Below are 23239 nucleotides of genomic sequence, written 5' to 3'. Positions count from 1 at the left end.
TAGAAGGTCTTATCTTTGTCCATGTGATGTCAAATAAAGTAATTTGTGGTTTGTATAATCGTCAGGTAGTTAGTAACACAATAGAAAATTGTGGTCGGATGTTAATGAAACTTTCAGGACTTGTCAGAAATGGGAACAAGCGATTAAATGTATGTGTTTGGATTCAGCCTTCTTTTGAATGATTCTTTACAACTGGGAGATTAGGCCTGGTGGAGGTCTGCGGAGCGCTTTTCTATTTTACTGCTGCTGTTCTCACCAGCACACTTGTGTTTGTTGAGTTGGTATTTATAAGAGAATCTTTCATCACACACACTGCAACTCAACACTTTTTCCCCAGTGTGTCTTCTCGTGTGTTCTATCAAACTGTCCCCTCTTGAAAAACATACGCCACAGATTGAACAGGAAAAAGGCTTCTCTCCTGTGTGTACTGTCATGTGTTTTTTCAACTCTTGACTTCGTACAAAACTTGAATCACACATAGAACATGAAAAAGGTCTTTCTCCTGTGTGTCTTCTCATGTGAATGGTCAAATCGCGATTCCTTGAAAAACATACACCACAGATTGAACAGGGAAAAGTTTTCCCCCTGGGGTGTACTGTCATGTGATGTGTCAACGTTTCTTTCCTTGAAAAACATACACCGCAGATTGAGCAGGAAAAAGGTTTCTCGCCTGTGTGTACCGTCACGTGTTTTTTCAAGTTTTGACTTCGTACAAGACTTGAGTCAAACTCAGGACACGAGAAAGGTTTTTCTCCAGTGTGTATTCTCATGTGGTTTTTCAAATTTTGCCTTTGAGCAAAACGTGAGTCACACACAGAACACAAAAAAGGTTTCTCTACAGTGTGTATTCTCATGTGGTTTTTTAAACTGCCCTTTCTAACAAAAGTTGTCCCGCACACTGAACAGGAAAAAGGTTCCTCTTGAGTATGTATTCTTGCGTGTTTTATCAGGTCTCCTTTTATACAGAATATTTTACTACACACTGAGCACGGAAATGATTTCTCTCCAGTGTCAATTTTCATGTGTCTATTTAGAGACTTTTCGAGGTCAAAACCTTTCAAGTGAGTGTTGTCAGTGTGACATGTCTTATCATCTGTAGAGTCTTCATCATCAGTGTCATTATCTGATAGAGGAGCTAAGAGCTTGTCTGCTTGTGATCCTCCACAGTGGTCTCCATCAGCTTCTGTTGTCATGTGTTGTGTTGAGCTGCTGCTTGGAGGCTCCGCCCCTCCCCTCTCCTCACCTTTACCTTTGACCTCATCATCTTCACACTTCACAGGGACACCAGTCACTGGGAACTCCACCAGTCCTTCAATGTCCTCTCCCTCCTGACTGATGCTTTGTTCCATCGCTTCCTCTTTAATGAGTTGTTCCTCTTTTATGTGGGGGGGCAGTGGTTCCTCCTGCTGCTCATAGAGAAAATGTTCTTCATCGACGTCTGCGGGACACGAGAAGACAAACACATGCTTTAGAAAAGTCAGGTTTTGCTCACCCACATGGGACATCGTCATTAGGGTTGGGTATCGTTTGAATTTGAACGATTCCGATTCTGATTCCGGTTCTTTGTTTCGATTGCGATTCCTGACGATCCTCGGTTCCGATTCTTTTAAGAGGCAGGGTCAAAAAAAAGTCTAGGATATTTTAAATGAGCTAGCTAACCTACAGTCTTTCTGAATGAAATAGTCTGACATTCTCCATCAATTTTAATTCTATTAACTTTTTATGAACTTTACCATAAATTCCTCACAGGGCTGTTTTCAACTAGAATATAAACATCAAATCTATGAACTTGAATATAAATATTATAAATTATGAATACATTTTCCCAGGGGTACACTTTCCTCAAGAGAGCTTTATTTTTGAAAACCTCATGAAAACACATTTACACACACAAGTGTATGATGCTGCAGGAAACCTCATGAAAACACATTTACACATAAGTGTATGATGCTGCAGGAAACCTCATGAAAACACATTTACACACACAAGTGTATGATGCTGCAGGAAACCTCATGAAAACACCTTTACACATAAGTGTATGATGCTGCAGGAAACCTCATGAAAACACCTTTACACATAAGTGTATGATGCTGCAGGAAACCTCATGAAAACACATTTACACATAAGTGTATGATGCTGCAGGAAACCTCATGAAAACACATTTACACACACAAGTGTATGATGCTGCAGGTACTTAAAAATGTTACCGTGCTCCCACTGATGGGCTAACCTGGTGCAGAAAAGCAAATAAACAATAAGAAACAACTTGCAAAACCCAGTCCAGATTAGCAGCAGGTACAGTATAAAATCAGAGACAGTTCTTGTTTAGGAAAATGACCATATCCGCCTTCTCAGGCAGGATGCGTGAGCGTTCTGGACAGATAGTGTCTCCTGCTGTGGAAAATACACGTTCGCTGGGTGTGGAAGAAGCTTGAACGCATACATAGGAGAAAGCGAGATCTGACAGCAAAGGATAAGTCTTTTGTTGGTTCCACCACCATGCAGCAGGGTCGTCAGACATAATTATCGGTGGAACGTCCTGGTACATCTGCAGCTCTCTCTCCACTCGTTTCTTGATGGACATGGAGCTCTGTTATTTCGAGGTTATTTCTTTTTTTTTGTAAAGTAAAGCCACATTTTTGACCGCCGACACCCGCTATCCATGCTTGAGCTTGACTGACTCGCTCGGCTATGCTAACACTTCCGGGGGTGGGCGCTTCTTCGTTGGTGCTCAGCGGCTTCTTCTTCCGGTTCGGCGGACTTTTTTTTTTTTTTCTCCGGTCGGCGGACTGGGTATCGAAAATAGGAATCGAAATTTAAACTTTTGAACAATACCGGGAGAATCGGAAAGCTAGTCCCGGTTCCAATCGATACTCGATACTCGATACCCAACCCTAATCGTCATCCACCAGCATATGATCTCACCATTTAAAGGCCTACTGAAATGATTTTTTTAAATTTAAACGGGAATAGCAGATCCATTCTATGTGTCATACTTGATCATTTCGCGATATTGCCATATTTTTGCTGAAAGGATTTAGTAGAGAAAATCGACGATAAAGTTCGCAACTTTTGCTCGCTGATAAAAAAAAGCCTTGCCTGTACCGGAAGTAGCGTGACGTCACAGGAGGTAATATTCCTCACAATTTTCCTTTGTTTACAATGGAGCGAGAGAGATTCGGAGCGACAAAGCGACAATTACCCCATTATTTTGAGCGAGGATGAAAGATTTGTGGATGAGGAACGTTAGAGTGAAGAACTAGAGGCAGTGCAGGACGTATCTTATTTCGCTCTGACCGTAACTTAGGTACAAGCTGGCTCATTGGATTCCACACTCTCTCCTTTTTCTATTGTGGATCACGGATTTGTATTTTAAACCACCTCGGATACTATATCTTCTTGAAAATGAGAGTCGAGCACGCGAAATGGACATTCACAGTGACTTTTATCTCCAAGACAATACATCGGTGACACACTTAGCTACTGAGCTAACGTGATAGCATCGTTCTCAAATGCAGATAGAAACAAAATAAATAAACCCCTGACTGGAAGGATAGACAGAAGATCAACAATACTATTAAACCATGGACATGTAACTACACGGTTAATAATGCTCAGCCTGGTAAAGCTTAACAATGCTGTTGCTAACGACGCTAAGGCTAACTTAGCAACCGGACCTCACAGAGCTATGATAAAAACATTAGCGCTCCACCTACGCCAGCCAGCCCTCATCTGCTCCTCAACAGCCGTGCTCACCTGCGTTCCAGCGATCGACGGCGCGACGAAGGACTTCATCCGTGGGTTTGGCGGCTAGCATCGGCTAGGCGTCTGCTATCAGGGTAAGTAGTCCTTGTTGTGTTGCTACAGCCAGCCGCTAATACGCCGATCCCACCTACAACGTTCTTCTTTGCAGCCTCCATTGTTCATTAAACAAATTGCAAAAGATTTACCAACACAGATGTCCAGAATACTGGGGAATTATTAAATGAAAACAGAGTTTTTTCTCCGGGCTCCAAATACTTCCCTTGCCCTCGTGACGTCACACGCATACGTCAGCATAATAAAACGTTTTTAACCGGAAGTGTGGCGGGAAATTTAAAATTGCACTTTATAAGTTAACCCGGCCGTATTGGCATGTGTTGCAATGTTAAGATTTCATCATTGATATATAAACTATCAGACTGCGTGGTCGCTAGTAGTGGCTTTCAGTAGGCCTTTAATTTTTTTATGTTTTAGCGATCGTCAGTTAGGGTCTCAAAGATCGAGTGGTCGATCGCGATGAACAGGTTGGTGACCCCTGTGGTAATGGCTCTCTCAAAGTCCCGGGTAAAGTTTGTAGCCTGTGTGTAGTCGCTCTTGTTTTTGTTTGGTTCCACCGAGGCTTGATTACTGCAATGCACTTCTCGTCAGGGTCCCCAAAAAGAGCATCAAAAAGCTCCAGTACATCCAAAACAGTACATCGAGGATCCTGATGAAAGTGTGCAAGCGTGATCATATCACATCCATCCTCAAATCACTCCACTGGCTCCCTATTGCAAACCCCGGACCCAATTCAAGATTAACCTGCTAACCTAAAAACCCCGTTTCCATATGAGTTGGGAAATGGTGTTAGATGTAAATATAAACGGAATACAATGATTTGCAAATTCTTTTCAACCCATATTCAATTGAATGCACTACAAAGACAACATATTTGATGTTCAAACTCATAAACATTATTTTTTTTTGCAAATAATAATTAACTTAGAATTTCATGGCTGCAACACGTGCCAAAGTAGTTGGGAAAGGGCATGTTCACCACTGTGTTACATCACCTTTTCTTTTAACAACACTCAATAAACAATTGGGAACTGAGGAAACTAATTGTTGAAGCTTTGAAAGTGGAATTCTTTCCCATTCTTGTTTTATGTAGAGCTTCAGTCGTTCAACAGTCCGGGGTCTCTGCTGTCGTATTTTACGCTTCATAATGCGCCACACATTTTCCATGGGAGACAGGTCTGGACTGCAGGCGGGCCAGGAAAGTACCGGCACTCTTTTTTTTACGAAGCCACGCTGTTGTAACACGTGCTGAATGTGGCTTGGCATTGTCTTGCTGAAATAAGCAGGGGCGTCCATGAAAAAGACGGCGCTTAGATGGCAGCATATGTTGTTCCAAAACCTTTCAGCACTAATGCTTCTTTCATCTCCGTAATATCGCTAAAATTTGTTCCATTTTGTCCACTCGCGACGCTGAGATCATTATTCATGCGTTTGTTACGTCTCATCTCGATTACTGTAACGTATTATTTTCGGGTCTCCCTATGTCTAGCATTAATAGATTACAGTTGGTACAAAATGCGGCTGCTAGACTTTTGACATGAAAGTTTGATCATATTATGCCTATACTGGCTCACTTGCACTGGCTTCCTGTGCACCTAAGATGTGACTTTAAGGTTTTACTACTTACGTATAAAATACTACACAGTCTAGCTCCATCCTATCTTGCCGATTGTATTGTACCATATGTCCCGGCAAGAAATCTGCGTTCAAAGAACTCCGGCTTATTAGTGATTCCAAGAGCCCAAAAAAAGTCTGCGGGCTACAGAGCGTTTTCTGTTCGGGCTCCAGTACTCTGGAATGCCCTCCCGGTAAAAGTTAGAGATGCTACCTCAGTAGAAGCATTTAAGTGCTATCTTAAAACTCATTTGTATACTCTAGCCTTTAAATAGACCCCCTTTTTAGACCAGTTGATCTGCCGTTTTCTTTTCTCCTCTGCCCCCTCGCTGGGTTATTCCGGTTCCAGTGACCATGGATGAGGTGCTGGCTGTCCAGAGCTGAGACCCGGGGTGGACCGCTCGCCTGTGCATCGGTTGGGGACGTCTCTGCGCTACTGACCTGTCTCCGCTCGGGATGGTCTCCTGCTGGCCCCACTATGGACTGGACTCTCACTGTTATGTTGGATCCACTAGGGACTGTACTTAGAGGGGGGGTTATCCACATATGCGATCCTCCCCAAGGTTTCTCATTGTCATTCACATCGACGTCGCTTGTGTGGGCTCTGTGCCGAGGATGTCGTTGTGGCTTGTGCAGCCCTTTGAGACATTTGTGATTCAGGGCTATATAAATAAACATTGATGGATTGATTGAATGCACCCCCATACCATCACAGATGCTGGCTTTTGAACTTCGCGTCGATAACAGTCTGGATGGTTCGCTTCCCCTTTGGACCGGATGACACGATGTCGAAAATTTCCAAAAACAATTTGAAATGTGGACTCGTCAGACCACAGAACACTTTTCCACTTTGCATGAGTCCATCTTAGATGATCTCGGGCCCAGAGAAGCCGGCGGCGTTTCTGGATGTTGTTGATAAATGGCTTTGGCTTTGCATAGTAGAGCTTTAACTTGCACTTATAGATGTAGCGACAAACTGTATTTAGTCACAGTGGTTTTCTGAAGTGTTCCTGAGCCCATGTGGTGATATCCTTTAGAAATTGATGTCGGTTTTTGATACAGTGCCGTCTGAGGGATCGAAGGTCACGGTCATTCAATGTTGGTTTCCGGCCATGCTGCTTACGTGGAGTGATTTCTCCAGATTCTCTGAACCTTTTGATGATATTATGGACCATAGATGTTGAAGTCCCTAAATTTCTTGCAATTGCACTTTGAGAAACGTTGTTTTTAAACTGGACAAAGGGGTGTACCTCGCCCCATCCTTTCTTGTGAAAGACAGCATTTTTTTGGGAGCTGTTTTTATACCCAATCATGGCACCCACCTGTTCCCAATTAGCCTGCACACCTGTGGGATGTTCCAAATAAGTGTTTGATGAGCATTCCTCAACTTTATCAGTATTTATTGCCACCTTTCCCAACTTCTTTGTCACGTGTTGCTGGCATCAAATTCTAGAGTTAATGATTATTTGCGCAAAAAAAAAATGTTTATGAGTTTGAACATCAAATATGTTGTCTTTGTAGCATATTCAACTGAATATGGGTTGAAAATGATTTGCAAATCATTGTATTCCGTTTATATTTACATCTAACATAATTTCCCAACTCATATGGAAACGGGGTTTGCAGTTTCCCCTCAACCTCCTACCCGCAACCTCCGCTCCTCAAACACCAACCTCCTCAAACCCATCAGGACAAACAATGGGCCGCCGGGCTTTCTGCTCGACCGCACCCGAACTCTGGAACGCTCTCCCCGACCATCTAAGAGCACCACACCGTTTTAAGAAGGGACTAAAAACCCACCTTTTTAGCACAGCTTTTACTGTATCTAATTTCTCTGCCTTCTTGTTTTTAAATACACTGCTTGCCTATCTGTTTTATCCAGTGCTTTCATGCTTTTATTTCTATTTTTTATCTATTGTTTCTGTTTTATCTAGTGTTTATCATGTTTTCATTTCTATTTTAAATTTTCTATTATATATTCTAACTTTCTATTTTTTATTTTTTTTTATACTTTGTGGCACTTTGAGATTTTAACAAATGTAAAGTGCGTAGGGATGATACTCGAAACCGGTTTTCCCGGTTGTTCGATAAGAAAATAACCGAGTCCTCGGACTCGAATCCCTTTTTGAGAACCGGTACCCGTTATCGAGACCACTATAGTAAAGAAAAGAGTTGGTTCTTTATTCGAATCCCTCGGAACGAATCCCGTCCCGACCAGAAATGCTCCGTGTGACATCACAATAAATCAGTCACGTAGCTCAGTCATTAGGCGCAGATAGCGAAAGCAGGAAAAACAATGGACCGGAAAAAGCGCTCCAAGGTTTAATAAAGTTCAAAACAAAAGGTATAATCTAATGAATAACTTTACTGAGAGATTTGAGCAGGGTACAAACTCATGAAGAACACTTTTACGACCCACCGGAAACATAGCAACCAGGCTAGCAACGCACCTCCTTTACGGCAGCTGGCGCAACGTTCTTAAAGCAACCGCAGCACATACATATATATACAACACATCTCCCTTTTTGAACTTTTGTTTTTCACACTGTATATGTGTTGTCTGTCTAATTATAAATAATGCAGACGAGGCGTGTTGGCTGAGTTCTTGACGTTTACTTTCACGGGTGACGACATGCAACAACACTTTTCGGGGCTACCGCGCATGCTCGTCACTCCCGTTGCATGCTGGGTAGTGTAGTTGTTATATTCCCTAGCTCATAACATCTTTCCCCCTATAAAGAAATAATGTTAACTCAATAAAGTGTATTTCTTTTTTTAGCTTTAACTTTTCATTTTTTAGCATTGTAACCACATTTGCAAACAACTTTTCTCTTCATAGAATTTTCTTTCTTTCTTTAAAGTGCAAAAATGTCAAAGCATCATAAACAGTTATGTCAAATAGCAGCAGAATTGCACTTTTTGGAGAGCTGTATTATTTCCAGTTTTGTGCCCAAGGGATTGATTTTATTTAACACTATATTATTATTTATACACCTATAGTGATCACAGAGACAGCTTGTTTTTGTGTTACTGTATATATTTGTTTTTCTGAAAAATCCCACTTAATATACTTTGGGTAACAACAGTCAATGTTTATTTATTTTATTTTATTTTTTAGGGGGGTAACAGTCAATATTTATTTATTTATTAGATTAAATTGTTTTCTTATATAATAAAAGTGAGCTTTTGTTAAACCAAATATTGTGTGTTTTTTTCCATATACAACACCCTATCTGGACTCGATAAGAGAATCGATAAGGAATCGGTTCGATAAGAGGATTCGATAATAGACTCGAACTCGATAATTTCTTATCAAACATCATCCCTAAAAGTGCGTTAAAAATGTAATTCATTATTATTATTGTATTATTATTTTCGCAATCGGGCGACGTAAATTTGTTGTCATGTTTGTTGCATTCCCACTGTTGTAGTTTATAGTTGTGTGACAGTTGCGACATACCGTTGTATTTTTGTCCACTTGCCACCAGGGTCAATACGAAAACCAAAGTAGATCCACCTGCCAGATCTGAGTGATGGTGATGGATCTTAAATTTTCAGGTACACTACCGTTCAAAAGTTTGGGGTCACATTGAAATGTCCTTATTTTTGAAGGAAAAGCACTGTACTTTTTTATGAAGATAACTTTAAACTAGTCTTAACTTTAAAGAAATACACTCTATACATTGCTAATGTGGTAAATGACTATTCTAGCTGCAAATGTCTGCTTTTTGGTGCAATATCTACATAGGTGTATAGAGGCCCTTTTTGCAGCAACTATCACTCCAGTGTTCTAATGGTACAATGTGTTTGCTCATTGGCTCAGAAGGCTAATTGATGATTAGAAAACCCTTGTGCAATCATGTTCACACATCTGAAAACAGTTTAGCTCGTTACAGAAGCTACAAAACTGACCTTCCTTTGAGCAGATTGACTTTCTGGAGCATCACATCTGTGGGGTCAATTAAACGCTCAAAATGGCCAGAAAAAGAGAACTTTCATCTGAAACTCGACAGTCTATTCTTGTTCTTAGAAATGAAGGCTATTCCACAAAATTGTTTGGGTGACCCCAAACTTTTGAACGGTAGTGTATATTTCAGGCATTAGCGGCATAACGAGATATAGAGGCTGCAGCTTCGCATGTAACTACAGTCTCAGCTGCTTGTTTTGGTCTGAATTAAAACTTTGGTCCTCACAGCGTACCGCAGTTCGAGTAACTAAGATTGGTTGATCGAGATAACCAATCCCGGACCAGGCCATCAATCCTCTGTAACTACATGTATCCAACCACGGAAGACACCACGCAAATTAAAACAATCAGAAACAATGTAAGGCGGGTCTTGGCGTCTCTCTTTCTCACACCGCTGCGCAGTGTTGCCAAATTGGCGACTTTCTCGCTAAATCTGGTGACTTTTCTTTCACACCCACTGTGTGCCTTGGTTTACAGAGTACCATGTACAAATCCCAAAACCAGTGAAGTTGGCAAGTTGTGTAAATGGTAAATAAAAACAGAATACAATGACTTGCAAATCCTTTTCAACTTATATTCAATTGAATACACTGCAAAGACAAGATATTTAATGTTCACACTGAGAATCTTAATTTTTGTAGCTTGGCATTGTTTTTGCTGAAATAAGCAGGGGCGTCCATGAAAAAGACGTTGCTTGGATGGCAATATACGTTGCTCCAGAACCTTTATGTACCTTTCAGGACTAATGGTGCCTTCTCATATGTGTAAGTTACCCCAGCCTTGGCCACTAATACACCCCCATACCATCACAGATGCTGGCTTTTACACTTTGCGCCTATAACAGTCCGGATGGTTATTTTTCTCTTCGGTCTGGAGGACACGACGTCCACAGTTTCCAAAAACTATTTGAAATGTTGACTCGTCGGACCACAGAACACTTTTCCACTTTGCATCAGTCCATCTTAGATGAGCTCGGGCCCAGCGAAGCCGGCGGCGTTTCTGGGTGTTGTTGATAAATGGCTTTGGCTTTGCATAGTAGAGTTTTAACTAGCACTTACGGGTGTAGCGACAAACTGCAGTAACTGACAGTGGTTTTCTGAAGTGTTCCTGAGCCCATATGGTGATATCCTTTACACACTGATGTCGCTTTTTGATGCAGTACCGCCCCGAGGGATCGAAGGTCACGGCCTGGCTGCTTACGTGCAGTGATTTCTCCAGATTATCTGAACCTTTTGATGATATTACAGACCGTAGATGGTGAAATCCCTAAATTCCTTGCAATAGCTGGTTGAGAAATGTCGTTCTTAAACTGTTCGACAATTTTCTCACGGATTTGTTCAGAAATTGGTAACCCTCGTCTAGGGCTGGGCGATATATCAAGTTTGTAAGATATATTTTTAAACAAGATATGAATTAAGAGAATATTGTAATATTGATATAATTTATTTCACGTTAAAATGACCAAACGGCGCTTATTTGTTGTGTTCCTTGTTCTACTAAACCCCTCCCCTTCCTCCTTCCAAGACATGATTGCACGTTTGAGAACATCCATGATTGGTTGGTTGTTTACTATGATGAGTCACCATTGGTTGAGATTAGGCCAACATAGAACCAGGAACCATGGAACCAGGAAGGGAAATCACAACAGACTTCCCTAATGACGACGAGAGAGTCGGAGAAGAGAAGAGGGGTTTTTCAAGCGGGAGATTTATATATTTAAAAAAACTAGTGGAAGATGGCAGAGGGATTCTCTTCCGGCGATGTTTCTTTTAGCGATGTAGACCACGTCCAGGAACCCCACAATGTGTCTACTTCTATCTGATGGCTTCATCTGGCCAGGATCTTCAGCTCTCACTGGATCGGTTCGCAGCCGAGTGTGAAGTGACTGGGATGAGAATCAGCACCTCCAAGTCCGAGTCCATGGTTCTCGCCCGGAAAAGGGTGGAGTGCCATCTCCGGGTTGCGGAGGAGACCCTGCCCCAAGTGGAGGAGTTCAAGTACCTCAGAGTCTTGTTCACGAGTGGGGGAAGAGTGGATCGTGAGATCGACAGGCGGATCGGTGCGGCGTCTTCAGTAATGCGGACGCTCTACCGATCCATTGTGGTGAAGAAGGAGCTGACATGGAAGGCAAAGCTCTCAATTTACCAGTTGATCTACGTTCCCATTCTCACCTATGGTCATGAGCTTTGGTTATGACCGAAAGGACAAGATCACGGGTACAAGCGGCCCAAATGAGTTTCCACCGCCGGGTGGCCGGGCTCTCCCTTAGAGATAGAGTGAGAAACTCTGTCATCCGGGTGGAGCTCAAAGTAAAGCTGCTGCTCCTCCACATCGAGAGGAGCCAGATGAGGTGGTTCGGGCATCTGGTCAGGATGCCACCCGAGGTGTTTAGGGCACCTCCAACCGGTAGGAGGCCACGGGGAAGACCCAGGACACGTTGGGAAGACTATGTATCCCGGCTAGCCTGGGAACGCCTCGGGATCCCCCAGGAAGAGCTGGACGAAGTGGCCGGGGAGAGGAAAGTCTGGGCTTCCCTGCTTAGGCTGCTGCCCCCGCGACCCAACCTCGGATAAGCGGAAGAAGATGGATGGATGGATGGCATTCTTTGTTTTTCTATTTTATTGATGTTATGTAATTCTGTGCTACTTAAACATCATCATCAATCTTTATTGCAGACCTTGAGATCCATTAAACATATAAAAACAGAACACAATACATTAAAGGCCTACTGAAATGATTTTTTTTTATTCAAACGGGAATAGCAGATCCATTCTATGTGTCATACTTGATCATTTCGCGATATTGCCATATTTTTGCTGAAAGGATTTAATAGAGAAAATCTACGATAAAGTTCGCAACTTTTGCTCGCTGATAAAAAAAAAGCCTTGCCTGTACCGGAAGTAGCGTGACGTCACAGGAGCTAGTATTCCTCACAATTCCCCATTGTTTACAATGGAGCGAGAGAGATTCGGACCGAGAAAGTGACGATTACCCCATTAATTTGAGCGAGGATGAAAGATTCGTAGATGAGGAACGTTACAGTGAAGGACTTGAGAGGCAGTGATGGACGTATCTTTTTTCGCTCTGACCGTAACTTACGTACAAGCTGGCTCATTGGATTCCACACTCTCTCCTTTTTCTATTGTAGATCACGGATTTGTATTTCAAACCACCTCGGATACTATATCCTCTTGAAAATGAGAGTCGAGCACGCGAAATGGACATTTAAAGGGACTTTTATCTCCAAGACAATACATCGGTGACACACTTAGCTACTGAGCTAACGTGATAGCATCGTTCTCAAATGAAGATAGAAACAAAATAAATAAACCCCTGACTGGAAGGATAGACAGAAGACCAACAATACTATAAAACCATGTACATGTAACTACACGGTTAAAAATTCTCAGCCTGGTAAGGCTTAACAATGCTGTTGCTAACGACGCTAAGGCTAATTTAGCAACTTAGCAACCGGACCTCACAGAACTATAATAAAACATTATAGCCAGCCCTCATCTTCCCATCAACAGCCGTGCTCACCTGCATTCCAGCGATCAACGGCGCGACGAAGGACTTCATCCGTGGTTTTGGCGGCAAGCATCGGCTAGGCGTCTTCTAAGTAAGTAGTCCTTGTTGTGTTGCTGTAAGTATTGTACTTAGCCGCTAATACACCGATCGATCCCACCTACAACGTTGTTCTTTGCAGCCTCCATTGTTCATTAAACAAATTGCAAAAGATTCACCAACACAGATGTCCAGAATACTGTGGAATTTTGTCGAAGAAAACAAGAGGTTTTTCTATCGGGTCCGATGGGGTCCAACCACTTCCGTAGATTTTCTGACGTCACGCGCATAAATCATATCCAAAGGAGTTTTTCAACCGGAAGTGTGGCGGGAATTTTAAAATTGCACTTTATAAGTTAACCCGGCCGAAATTGGCATGTGTTGCAATAATAAGATTTCATCATTGATATATAAACTATCGGACTGTGTGGTTGGCAGTAGTGGCTTTCAGTAGGCCTTTAAAAACGAAACTATAAAACATAAAGCCCAAATGTCAGTTTCTGACATACAAACATGTGTGCCAATGGTTCCACAGTCCAGATGAGTACTTAACAGAACTGCGGCTAGGGTTCGTTATCACAGAGATTATGTCATTTCCAGACTCAAATACCCTACACATAAACTTATACATAAGGTTGCGTAGCAACGCTGAGAAAGTGGGCACCCCAACACTAACAAACATCTGGCTTGCACTGGAGCTTCTTGGAATTCCCAGGAGAAGCCTCATACAATCATTATAAGCAACCTGCAGTTACTTTTCTGCGCTGTTAATACATACTTGCCAACCCTCCCGTTTTTAGCAGGAGAATCCAGGTATTCAGCGCCTCTCCCGACAACCTCCCGGCAGAGATTTTCTCCCGACAAACTCCCTGTATTCAGCCGGAGCTGGAGGCCACGCCCCCTCCAGCTCAATGCGGACCTGAGACTGAGTGGGGACAGCCTGTTCTCACGTCTGCTTTCCCACAATATAAACAGCTTGCCTGCCCAATGACGTCATAACATCTAGGGCTTTCAGAGAGTAGAGTGCACAACTGCGCACACAACAAGGAGACGAAGCAGAAGAACGAGGAAATTACAGACATGGCGACGCCGTCGATGAGCAAGATGAAGAAATACGCTTGCAAGTTCCAAAACGAATGGAAACAAGAATTTCAGTTCATCCAGGACAGTTCGAAGGGGAAGGTGTATGTTGCCTGTACATTTTGTAGAACAGACTTCTCCATTGAACACGGTGGCCGAAATGATATCATGAACGGAGAAGTTAAACAGGACAATACTGCCATCTAATGGATAGCCACCGGAACACTGAAATTCAAGTATTTATTTTATTTATATGTAAATAAAATATATATATATATATATATATATATATATATATATATATATATATATATATATATATATATATATATATATATATATATATATATATATATATGAAATATATATGAAATACTCGAGTTGGTGAATTCTAGCTGTAAATAACCACGCCCCCCCCACCCCCCCACCCCCCACCTCCCGATATTGGAGGTCTCAAGGTTGGCAAGTATGTGTTAATACCTATCTTGACTACCTGGGCTAATAAAAGTGAAACATTTCACTGTATATCACTCCAAAATGAATATCCAGTCATTGATTTGGTTCGTTCGTGAACATTACTACCCTTCAGTCTTTTGTTCATATTTTTGATACTCTCTTTAAATGATAAATGGGTTATACTTGTATAGCGCTTTTCTACCTTCAAGGTACTCAAAGCGCTTTGACGGTATTTCCACAGTCACCCATTCACACACACATTCACACACTGATGGCGGGAGCTGCCATGCAAGGCGCTAACCAGCAGCCATCAGGAGCAAGGGTGAAGTGTCTTGCCCAAGGACACAACGGACATGACTAGGATGGTAGAAGGTGGGGATTGAACCCCAGTAACCAGCAACCCTCCGATTGCTGGCACGGCCACTCTACCAACTTCGCCACGCCACCAAGTACCACCTCAGAAAACACTTGGCTCTCCAAGTACCACCGTAATGACCAACATTAAAATACAGTACCGTAGTAGACCGTATTTGTTAAAACAAGGCAGAGGTACATTTACATATTTTTTGGCCACAGTTTGAATACAGGAAAATAATCAAGTGACTACTTGACGTACCCATAGATGGAGCCCGAGAACCACTAGTGGTACCAGTGGCGGGCCGTGCGTTTCCCACCTAGGCCTTCAGTGATGTCCGACTTCAATGATTACCTCTCAAAATACCATCATTTATGTCACAACCATTGCTGGAGAAATACTATACAGAAACACATTTACACACTACTCGGCATTGTACAAAACTGGTTATTTTCTGGCGCATTTAAAAATCAATAAACCCGCATCAGTTCTAATCATAATTTGCATTTTTTAACTCACGTTTTATGTCTCCCACCACGTTATTCCTCTCTCCCACAGTGTCCAGTAATCACTCATGCAAATGAGCTAATGATGTCAACTACCGTAATTTCCGGACTATAAGCCGCTACTTTTTCCCCTTGTTCTGGTCCCTGCGGCTTATACAAGGGTGCAGCTTATTTACGGCCTGTTCTTCTCCGACACCGACGAAGAGGATTTCGGTGGTTTTAGTACGCAGGAGGAAGACGATGACACAATGATTAAAGACTGACTTTTCATATACCGGTAGGCTGGTTATTTTGATAACGTACAGACGAGCACTTTGTATTACTTTGCACCGTTGTATTATTTGTACTCTGCACGAATGCTGTTCGCCATGTCAAAGATGTGAAAGTTTGATTGAATGATTGAAAGATTTATTGTTAATAAATGGGACGCTTTGCGTTCCCAAACAGTCATCTCTGTCCCGACAATCCCCTCCGTGGTAGCAGGAAACCCTATATACTACGGTAATTACACATCAAAACCCTGCGGCTTATAGTCGGGTGCGGCTTATATATGGAGCAATCTGTATTTTCCCCTAAATTTAGCTGGTGCGGCTTATAGTCAGGTGCGGCTTATAGTCCAGAAATTACGGTATCAACTTCTACCAATTCTTGTGACAGCCAATAGCTGCCGTCCTTACTGAGGAGTTGGCAACGCCGGGCGATGAAGAGAGATCAGAAAAGATTGAGGACAGTGAAGGCGGAGGTGTAGAAGCAGGGGTGTGCCGTCAGGGCCAGCAAGGCCTTCTCTGATGGCCTCAAATAACCAGTCATGATCATAATTAAAGATGAAAGTACTTTTTTATTTACTTTACTTAAATATCTAAAAGTATTCATATTCTCTTCATGTCATATTATGCTCCTTCCAGTGCTGTTGTTTTTAGGTTATAGAGCAGGGGTCACCAACGCGGTGCCCGCGGGCACCAGGTAGCCCGTAAGGACCAGATGAGTAGTCCGCTGGCCTGTTCTAAAAATAGCTCAAATAGCAGCACTTACCAGTGAGCTGCCTCTATTTTTTAAATTGTATTTATTTACTAGCAAGCTGGTCTCGCTTTGCTCTACATTTTTAATTCTATGAGAGACAAAACTCAAATAGAATTTGAAAATCCAAGAAAATATTTTAAAGACTTGGTCTTCACTTGTTTGAATAAATTCATTAATGTTTTTATATTGCTTCTTATAACTTTCAGAAAGACAATTTTAGAGAAAAAATACAACCATAAAATGATTTTAGGATTTTTAAACACATATACCTTTTTACCTTTTAAATTCCTTCCTCTTCTTTCCTGACAATTTAAATCAATGTTCAAGTAAAACATTTTTTTTATTATTGTGAAGAATAATACATACATTTTAATTTAATTCTTCATTTTAGCTTCTGTTTTTTTAACGAAGAATATTTGTGAAATATTTCTTCAAACTTATTACGATTAAAATTTAAAAAAAAAAAAATTCTGGCAAATCTAGAAAATCTGTAGAATCAAATTTATATCTTATTTCAAAGTATTTTGAATTTCTTTTAAAAATTTTGTTCTGGAAAATCTAGAAGAAATAATGATTTGTCTTTGTTAGAAATATAGCTTGGTCCAATGTGTTATATATTCTAACAAAGTGTAGATTGGATTTTAACCTATTTAAAACATGTCATCAAAATTCTAAAATTAATCTTAATCAGGAAAAATTACTAATGATGTTCCATAAATTCTTTTTTTTAAGTTTTTCTCTTCTTTTTTTCGGTTGAATTTTAAAGAGTCGAAATTGAAGATAAACTATGTTTCAAAATTTAATTGTCATTTTTTTCGTGTTTTCTCCTCTTTTAAACCGTTCAATTAAGTGTAAATATCATTAATTATTAATAATAACATAGAGTTAAGGGTAAATTGAGCAAGTAGGCTATTTCTGGCAATTTATCTAAGTGTGTATCAAACTGGTAGCCCTTTGCATTAATCAGTGCCCAAGAAGTAGCTCTTGGTTTCAAAAAGGTTGGTGACCCCTGTTATAGAGTTTGTATCCAATCAGAATTCAGCTAGCTTATGTTGCCATGCTGTACCAAATGCACTGTAAGTGAACGGGACATACAGTTGATACACTGTTGTGATAGCCAATCAGGGGCCGTACTTATCAAGCTTCTTAGAATTACTCCTAAGAAGTCTGCTAAGAGTTGACATAAGAGTAAATAAATTATTCGCTGAAAGCTACACTTAAAAGTTAGTTATCAAGCGTCTTACTCACACTTTCAGCGAAGTGTAGGACTGAATCTTAAGTGTCACACTCAGAGCTGAATTACGACATTACTATGTGCCGTAAACGGAATTTTAGGTGACGTCATTTCTGTGTCCATAGAAATGACCAATCACGAAAGGGAATCCGTTGTCTAACAATAAAGAAATATCTTGGAAATATTTAAGTGGATAATGGGAGTGTATATTTTGACAATAAACTACAAAATAATACAAAACAAACTAGTCCCCGCCGGCACTCACGCTACGGCTCCCTCTCTTCTATCGCCCACACACTCACTGACGTCACTCACCTCACGGCCACACACATACGCTACTGTCATAACATTTTCTTTCCAATTCATTAATTAGGCAACTAATTTGAAACTTGTGTGGGTGGCTCTATATATACTAGCCCACTGCAGCCACATGCAGAAATCAACAAGGAATCGAAAAGTATTAAATCTGTGACAAAAATAATATCCGCTCTGTCTAAACGATACCGTTTGATCAGCTGCTCGTCATAAAAAAAAACAACAACATTGTTCCGTTCCCTGAACGTTCGCGCACGTCTCTCTCGCCTCAGTGCTATCCCCTGCTGGCAACTCCTAACCGCTTAAGACACCTCTGAAGGTCTCTTAAATATCGTGGAGAGTAGGAGTGATTCTTAGACTTAAGAACGTTGATAAAAAGCTTTTATTCTTAAGTTTGAGAGTAGGACTAAATTTCGCAAATTCTCAGGACTTAAGTGTAAAATGGCACTCTAAGAAGCTTGATAAGTACGGCCCCAGATCATGCGTTGTCAGTAAGGCCTTCTAGATGGCCTAAGGCAGGGGTGTCCAAACTTTTTCCACTGAGGGCCGCACACTGAAAAATCAAAGCAAGCGGGGGCCATTTTGATATTTTTTATTTTAAAAACCAATACAATATATGTATAAAAAATATACATTTAGGCCTCCACTCAGGCTTGATCCCGGGGACCCCAAAGGATTTTGGTCAAAAGAATATCAAAAATGTGTCATTATTCAGTTTTATAATTTTTATTTGGTTATTCAAGTTTTACATCTCTAGATCAACATTAGGTCTAGCTGTCAATATAACTTTTTTAAAGATTTCAGTTGTATGCTCTTTTTGTCCAGAGAAAACCCTGTTTTTTTTATGGAAAAAACACGAAATATGCAATATTTTCACCCAATAAAATTTTAAGTGGAATATTTGAGATTATATAATAATTGGAGCCTTAAAAAGGTAAATATGGGGCGGTATAGCTTGGTTGGTAGAGAGGCCGTGCCAGCAACTTGAGGGTTCCAGGTTCGATCCCCGCTTCCGCCATCCTAGTCACTGCTGTTGTGTCCTTGGGCAAGACACTTTACCCACATGCTCCCAGTGCCACCCACACTGCTTTAAATGTAACTTAGATATTAGGTTTCACTATGTAAAAGCGCTTTGAGTCACTAGATAAAAGCGCTATATAAATATACTTCACTTCACAATAACTCATAACACCATTGATTTTTTTTAATTTTATTTGAGCAATGACACTTAAAAACCAATCACACCTCGTCCAACACACCTCGTCTGCATCTTTTATGATTAGACAAGACAAATATATATTTGCAAGGCCATTTTCAAGAAGGATATCTAAAGAGAAACTACATCTTGTGAGACCATGTCGGCCAACCCGGGAAGCTCGAATCGGTTCTACAGATTGTGAGTTCAGATATTTTTTTTCATTTTTTTTTTCACGTTTAATATGTTTTTTGGCTATTTTAATTTTGACAGTACCACATAAGATATGTTTTAATTGTGGTTCAATGCCCAGTAGTGCGTAAATGTGTCCCTGTATAGTATTTCTCCAGCAATGGTCATGTGGTGACATAAATGATGGTATTTTGAAAGGTGATCATTGAAGTCGGACATCAGGGAAGGCCTAGGTGGGAAACGCACGGCCCGCCACTGTGTAGAAGAGATACAACACATGCAGAGGATAAGACAGAAGAGCCAGCAGACTAAACAGTGGAGATGATTTTCATGTCTTATTTCTGGTTAAATAAGACTAACATTAGCCACAGAGCAGGGAGACCTACTGGAGGTGACGACATCAGTTTGAAGTATGAATCGACATTAAAACAGGCCATTTTTTCGAATTCATATTGACACCAAAGTCTCACTCTTGTCATTTTCTGAAACTTGACAGCCCTGTGTTATATACTCCAGATGTCATTTTCTTGTCAACAATCAAATATAATGTTAGTAAACATGTGAGTAAGAAGTCCACAAACCTGTTCTGTGTAACACAGCTTGATGTTGTTGTTAATGTTATTAATCAAATGTAAAGTTAGTAAACATGTGAGAGTAAGAAGTCAACAAACCTGTTCTGTGTGACACAACTTGATGTTTCTTGAAAACAGCGTCCAGTAGTCGATTATTGTCCTCTTTTGTTCTAGAAAGTTCCGCCTCGTATTCTGCTATCGTTCTTTCTAACACTACAAATATTTCTTCAGCGGCAGCAGTTAGTCGCTGATCCACCAACGCTCTCAACATTTGTAATGTAGACATTTTCACACAATCACCACACTTTACTCTCACACTTGAGCTCTACTTAGCGATGTGTTGATAACTTCTGTTAGCAGCTAACAAGCTAAGCTAACTAGCGAGCTAAGCTAACTAGCGAGCTAAGCTAACGAACGAGCTAAGCTACTCGCGCACCAAGACGATTTTACCCTTAATAAAGAATCAAATATGTATTTTATACGACAATATATTTATAAACTGGAGAACAAATAAGAATGACTTCTGAGCGTTCTGCGCACTTGTTTCTTTGTCAATGGGGTTTCACGACAGTTGACACACTTGACGTTACAAGGCAGGACTGCTCTGCTCGGCTCTCACAAAGCGTGGTGTCATGCGCAGTGGCGTCTGAGGAATGTTACGCCATCACGGCCGCCATTTTAAGCATTTTTACTTCCTATTTACTGCACTACTGAATTTTTAACTGTTTTTTTTTTAAGCCGTTTGCTTTGTTAGACATATGCTTATCATACACATTTTTTTTGATTCAAGCTAAAAATGCAAACCAAAATAAAAACAGGGTCTGAAAGAGTATGCAATATCATTGGGTTAACTTATAAAGTGACATTTTAAATTTCCCGCGAAACTTCCGGTTGAAAACGTCTATGTATGATGACGTATGCGCGTGACGTCAATGGTTGAAACGGAAGTATTCGGACACATTGTATCCAATACAAACAGCTCTGTTTTCATCTCATAATTCCACAGTATTCTGGACATCTGTGTTGGTGAATCTTTTGCAATTTGTTTAATGAACAATGAAGACTGCAAAGAAGAAAGCTGTAGGTGGGATCGGTGTATTAGCGGCTGGCTGCAGCAACACAACCAGGAGGACTTTGACTTGGATAGCAGACGCGCTATCCGACGCTAGCCGCCGACCGCATTGATGATCGGGTGAAGTCCTTCGTCGCTCCGTCGATCGCTGGAAGGCAGGTGAGCACGGGTGTTGATGAGCAGATGAGAGCTGGCGTAGGTGGATAGCTAATGTTTCTAGCATAGCTCTGTGAGGTCCCGTTGCTAAGTTAGCTTCAATGGCGTCGTTAGCAACAGCATTGTTAAGCTTCGCCAGGCTGGAAAGCATTAACCGTGTAGTTACATGTCCATGGTTTAATAGTATTGTTGATTTTCTGTCTATCCTTCCAGTCAGGGGTTTATTTCTTTTGTTTCTATCTGTAGTTAAGCACGATGCTATCATGTTAGCTCCGTAGCTAAAGTGCTTCGCCGATGTATTGTCGTGGAGATAAAAGTCACTGTGAATGTCCATTTCGCGTTCTCGACTCTCATTTTCAAGAGGATATAGTATCCGAGGTGGTTAAAAATAAAAATCCGTGATCCACAATAGAAAAAGGAGAGAGTGTGGTATCCAATGAGCCAGCTTGTACCTAAGTTACGGTCAGAGCAAAAAAAGATGCGTCCTGCACTGCACTCTAGTCCTTCACTCTCACATTCCTCATCCACGAATCTTTCATCCTGGCTCAAATTAATGGGGTAATCGTCGCTTTCTCGGTCCGAATCGCTCTCGCTGCTGGTGTAAACAATGGGGAAATGTGAGGAGCCTTTCAACCTGTGACGTCACGCTACTTCCGGTACAGACAAGGCTTTTTTTTATCAGCGACCAAAAGTTGCGAACTTTATCGTCGATGTTCTCTACTAAATCCTTTCAGCAAAAATATGGCAATATCGCGAAATGATCAAGTCAATCAATCAATCAATCAATCAATGTTTATTTATATAGCCCTGAATCACAAGTGTCTCAAAGGGCTGTACAAGCCACAACGACATCCTCGGTACAGAGCCCACATACGGGCAAGGAAAACTCACCCCAGTGGGACGTCAATGTGAATGACTATGAGAAACCTTGGAGAGGACCGCATATGTGGGTAACCCCCCCCCTCTAGGGGAGACCGAAAGCAATGGATGTCGAGTGGGTCTGACATAATATTGTGAAAGTCCAACACATCAGCGAAAGTCCAGTCCATGGTGGGGCCAGCGGGAACCATCCCGAGCGGAGACGGGTCAGCAGCATAGAGATGTCCCCATCCGATGGACAGGCTAGCGGTCCACCCCGGAGCAGAGTAGAAAAGAAAAGAAAAGAAAAGAAATGGCAGATCAACTGGTCTAAAAAGGGAGTCTATTTAAAGGCTGGAGTATACAAATGAGTTTTAAGATGAGACTTAAATGCTTCTACTGAGGTAGCATCTCTAACTTTTACCGGGAGGGCATTCCATAGTATTGGAGCCCGAATAGAAAACGCTCTATAGCCCGCAGACTTTTTTTGGGCTCTGGGAATCACTAATAAGCCGGAGTTCTTTGAACGCAGATTTCTTGCCGGGACATATGGTACAATACAATCGGCAAGATAGGCAGGAGCTTGACCGTGTAGTATTTTATACGTAAGTAGTAAAACCTTAAAGTCGCATCTTAGGTGCACAGGAAGCCAGTGCAAGTGAGCCAGTATAGGCGTAATATGATCAAACTTTCTTGTTTTTGTCAAAAGTCTAGCAGCCGCATTTTGTACCATCTGTAATCTTTTAATGCTAGACATAGGGAGGCCCGAAAATAAAACGTTACAGTAATCGAGACGAGATGTAACGAACGCATGAATAATGATCTCAGCATCGCTTGTGGACAAAATGGAACGAATTTTAGCGATATTACGGAGATGAAAGAAGGCCGTTTTAGTAACACTCTTAATGTGTGACTCAAACGAGAGAGTTGGGTCGAAGATAATACCCAGATTCTTTACCGAGTCGCCTTGTTTAAATGTTTGGTTGTCAAATGTTAAGGTGGTATTATTAAATAGATGTCGGTGTTGAGCAGGACCGATAATCAGCATTTCCGTTTTCTTAGCGTTGAGTTGCAAAAAGTTAGCGGACATCCATTGTTTAATTTCATTAAGACACGCCTCCAGCTGACTACAATCCGGCGTGTTGGTCAGCTTTAGGGGCATGTAGAGTTGGGTGTCATCAGCATAACAGTGAAAGCTAACACCGTATTTGCGTATGATGTCACCTAGCGGCAGCATGTAAATACTAAAGAGTGCAGGGCCAAG

At 41.3% G+C, this 23239-nt stretch overlaps 1 protein-coding gene across 1 annotated transcript in view; it reads right to left on the bottom strand.

Annotated features, from left to right (window-relative positions):
* LOC133664758 (zinc finger protein OZF-like) overlaps positions 1-20438 on the bottom strand; it is a 49174-nt gene extending 28736 nt beyond the window's left edge. The window contains exons 1-2 of the mRNA XM_062069658.1: positions 19989-20438; positions 1244-1438 (exon numbers count right to left, since the gene is read on the bottom strand). Of these exons, the coding sequence (XP_061925642.1) occupies positions 1244-1438; positions 19989-20175 (382 nt within the window). The 5' untranslated portion in view covers positions 20176-20438. The remainder of the gene's footprint in view (positions 1-1243; positions 1439-19988) is intronic.
* Between the last annotated feature and the right edge of the window lie 2801 nt (positions 20439-23239).

Source organism: Entelurus aequoreus, linkage group LG14 (assembly GCF_033978785.1).
Source record: "Entelurus aequoreus isolate RoL-2023_Sb linkage group LG14, RoL_Eaeq_v1.1, whole genome shotgun sequence".
NCBI lineage: Eukaryota > Metazoa > Chordata > Actinopteri > Syngnathiformes > Syngnathidae > Entelurus > Entelurus aequoreus.
The sequence above is the reverse complement of the archived record's forward strand: the minus strand, read 5'-3'. Positions and strand labels throughout refer to the sequence as shown.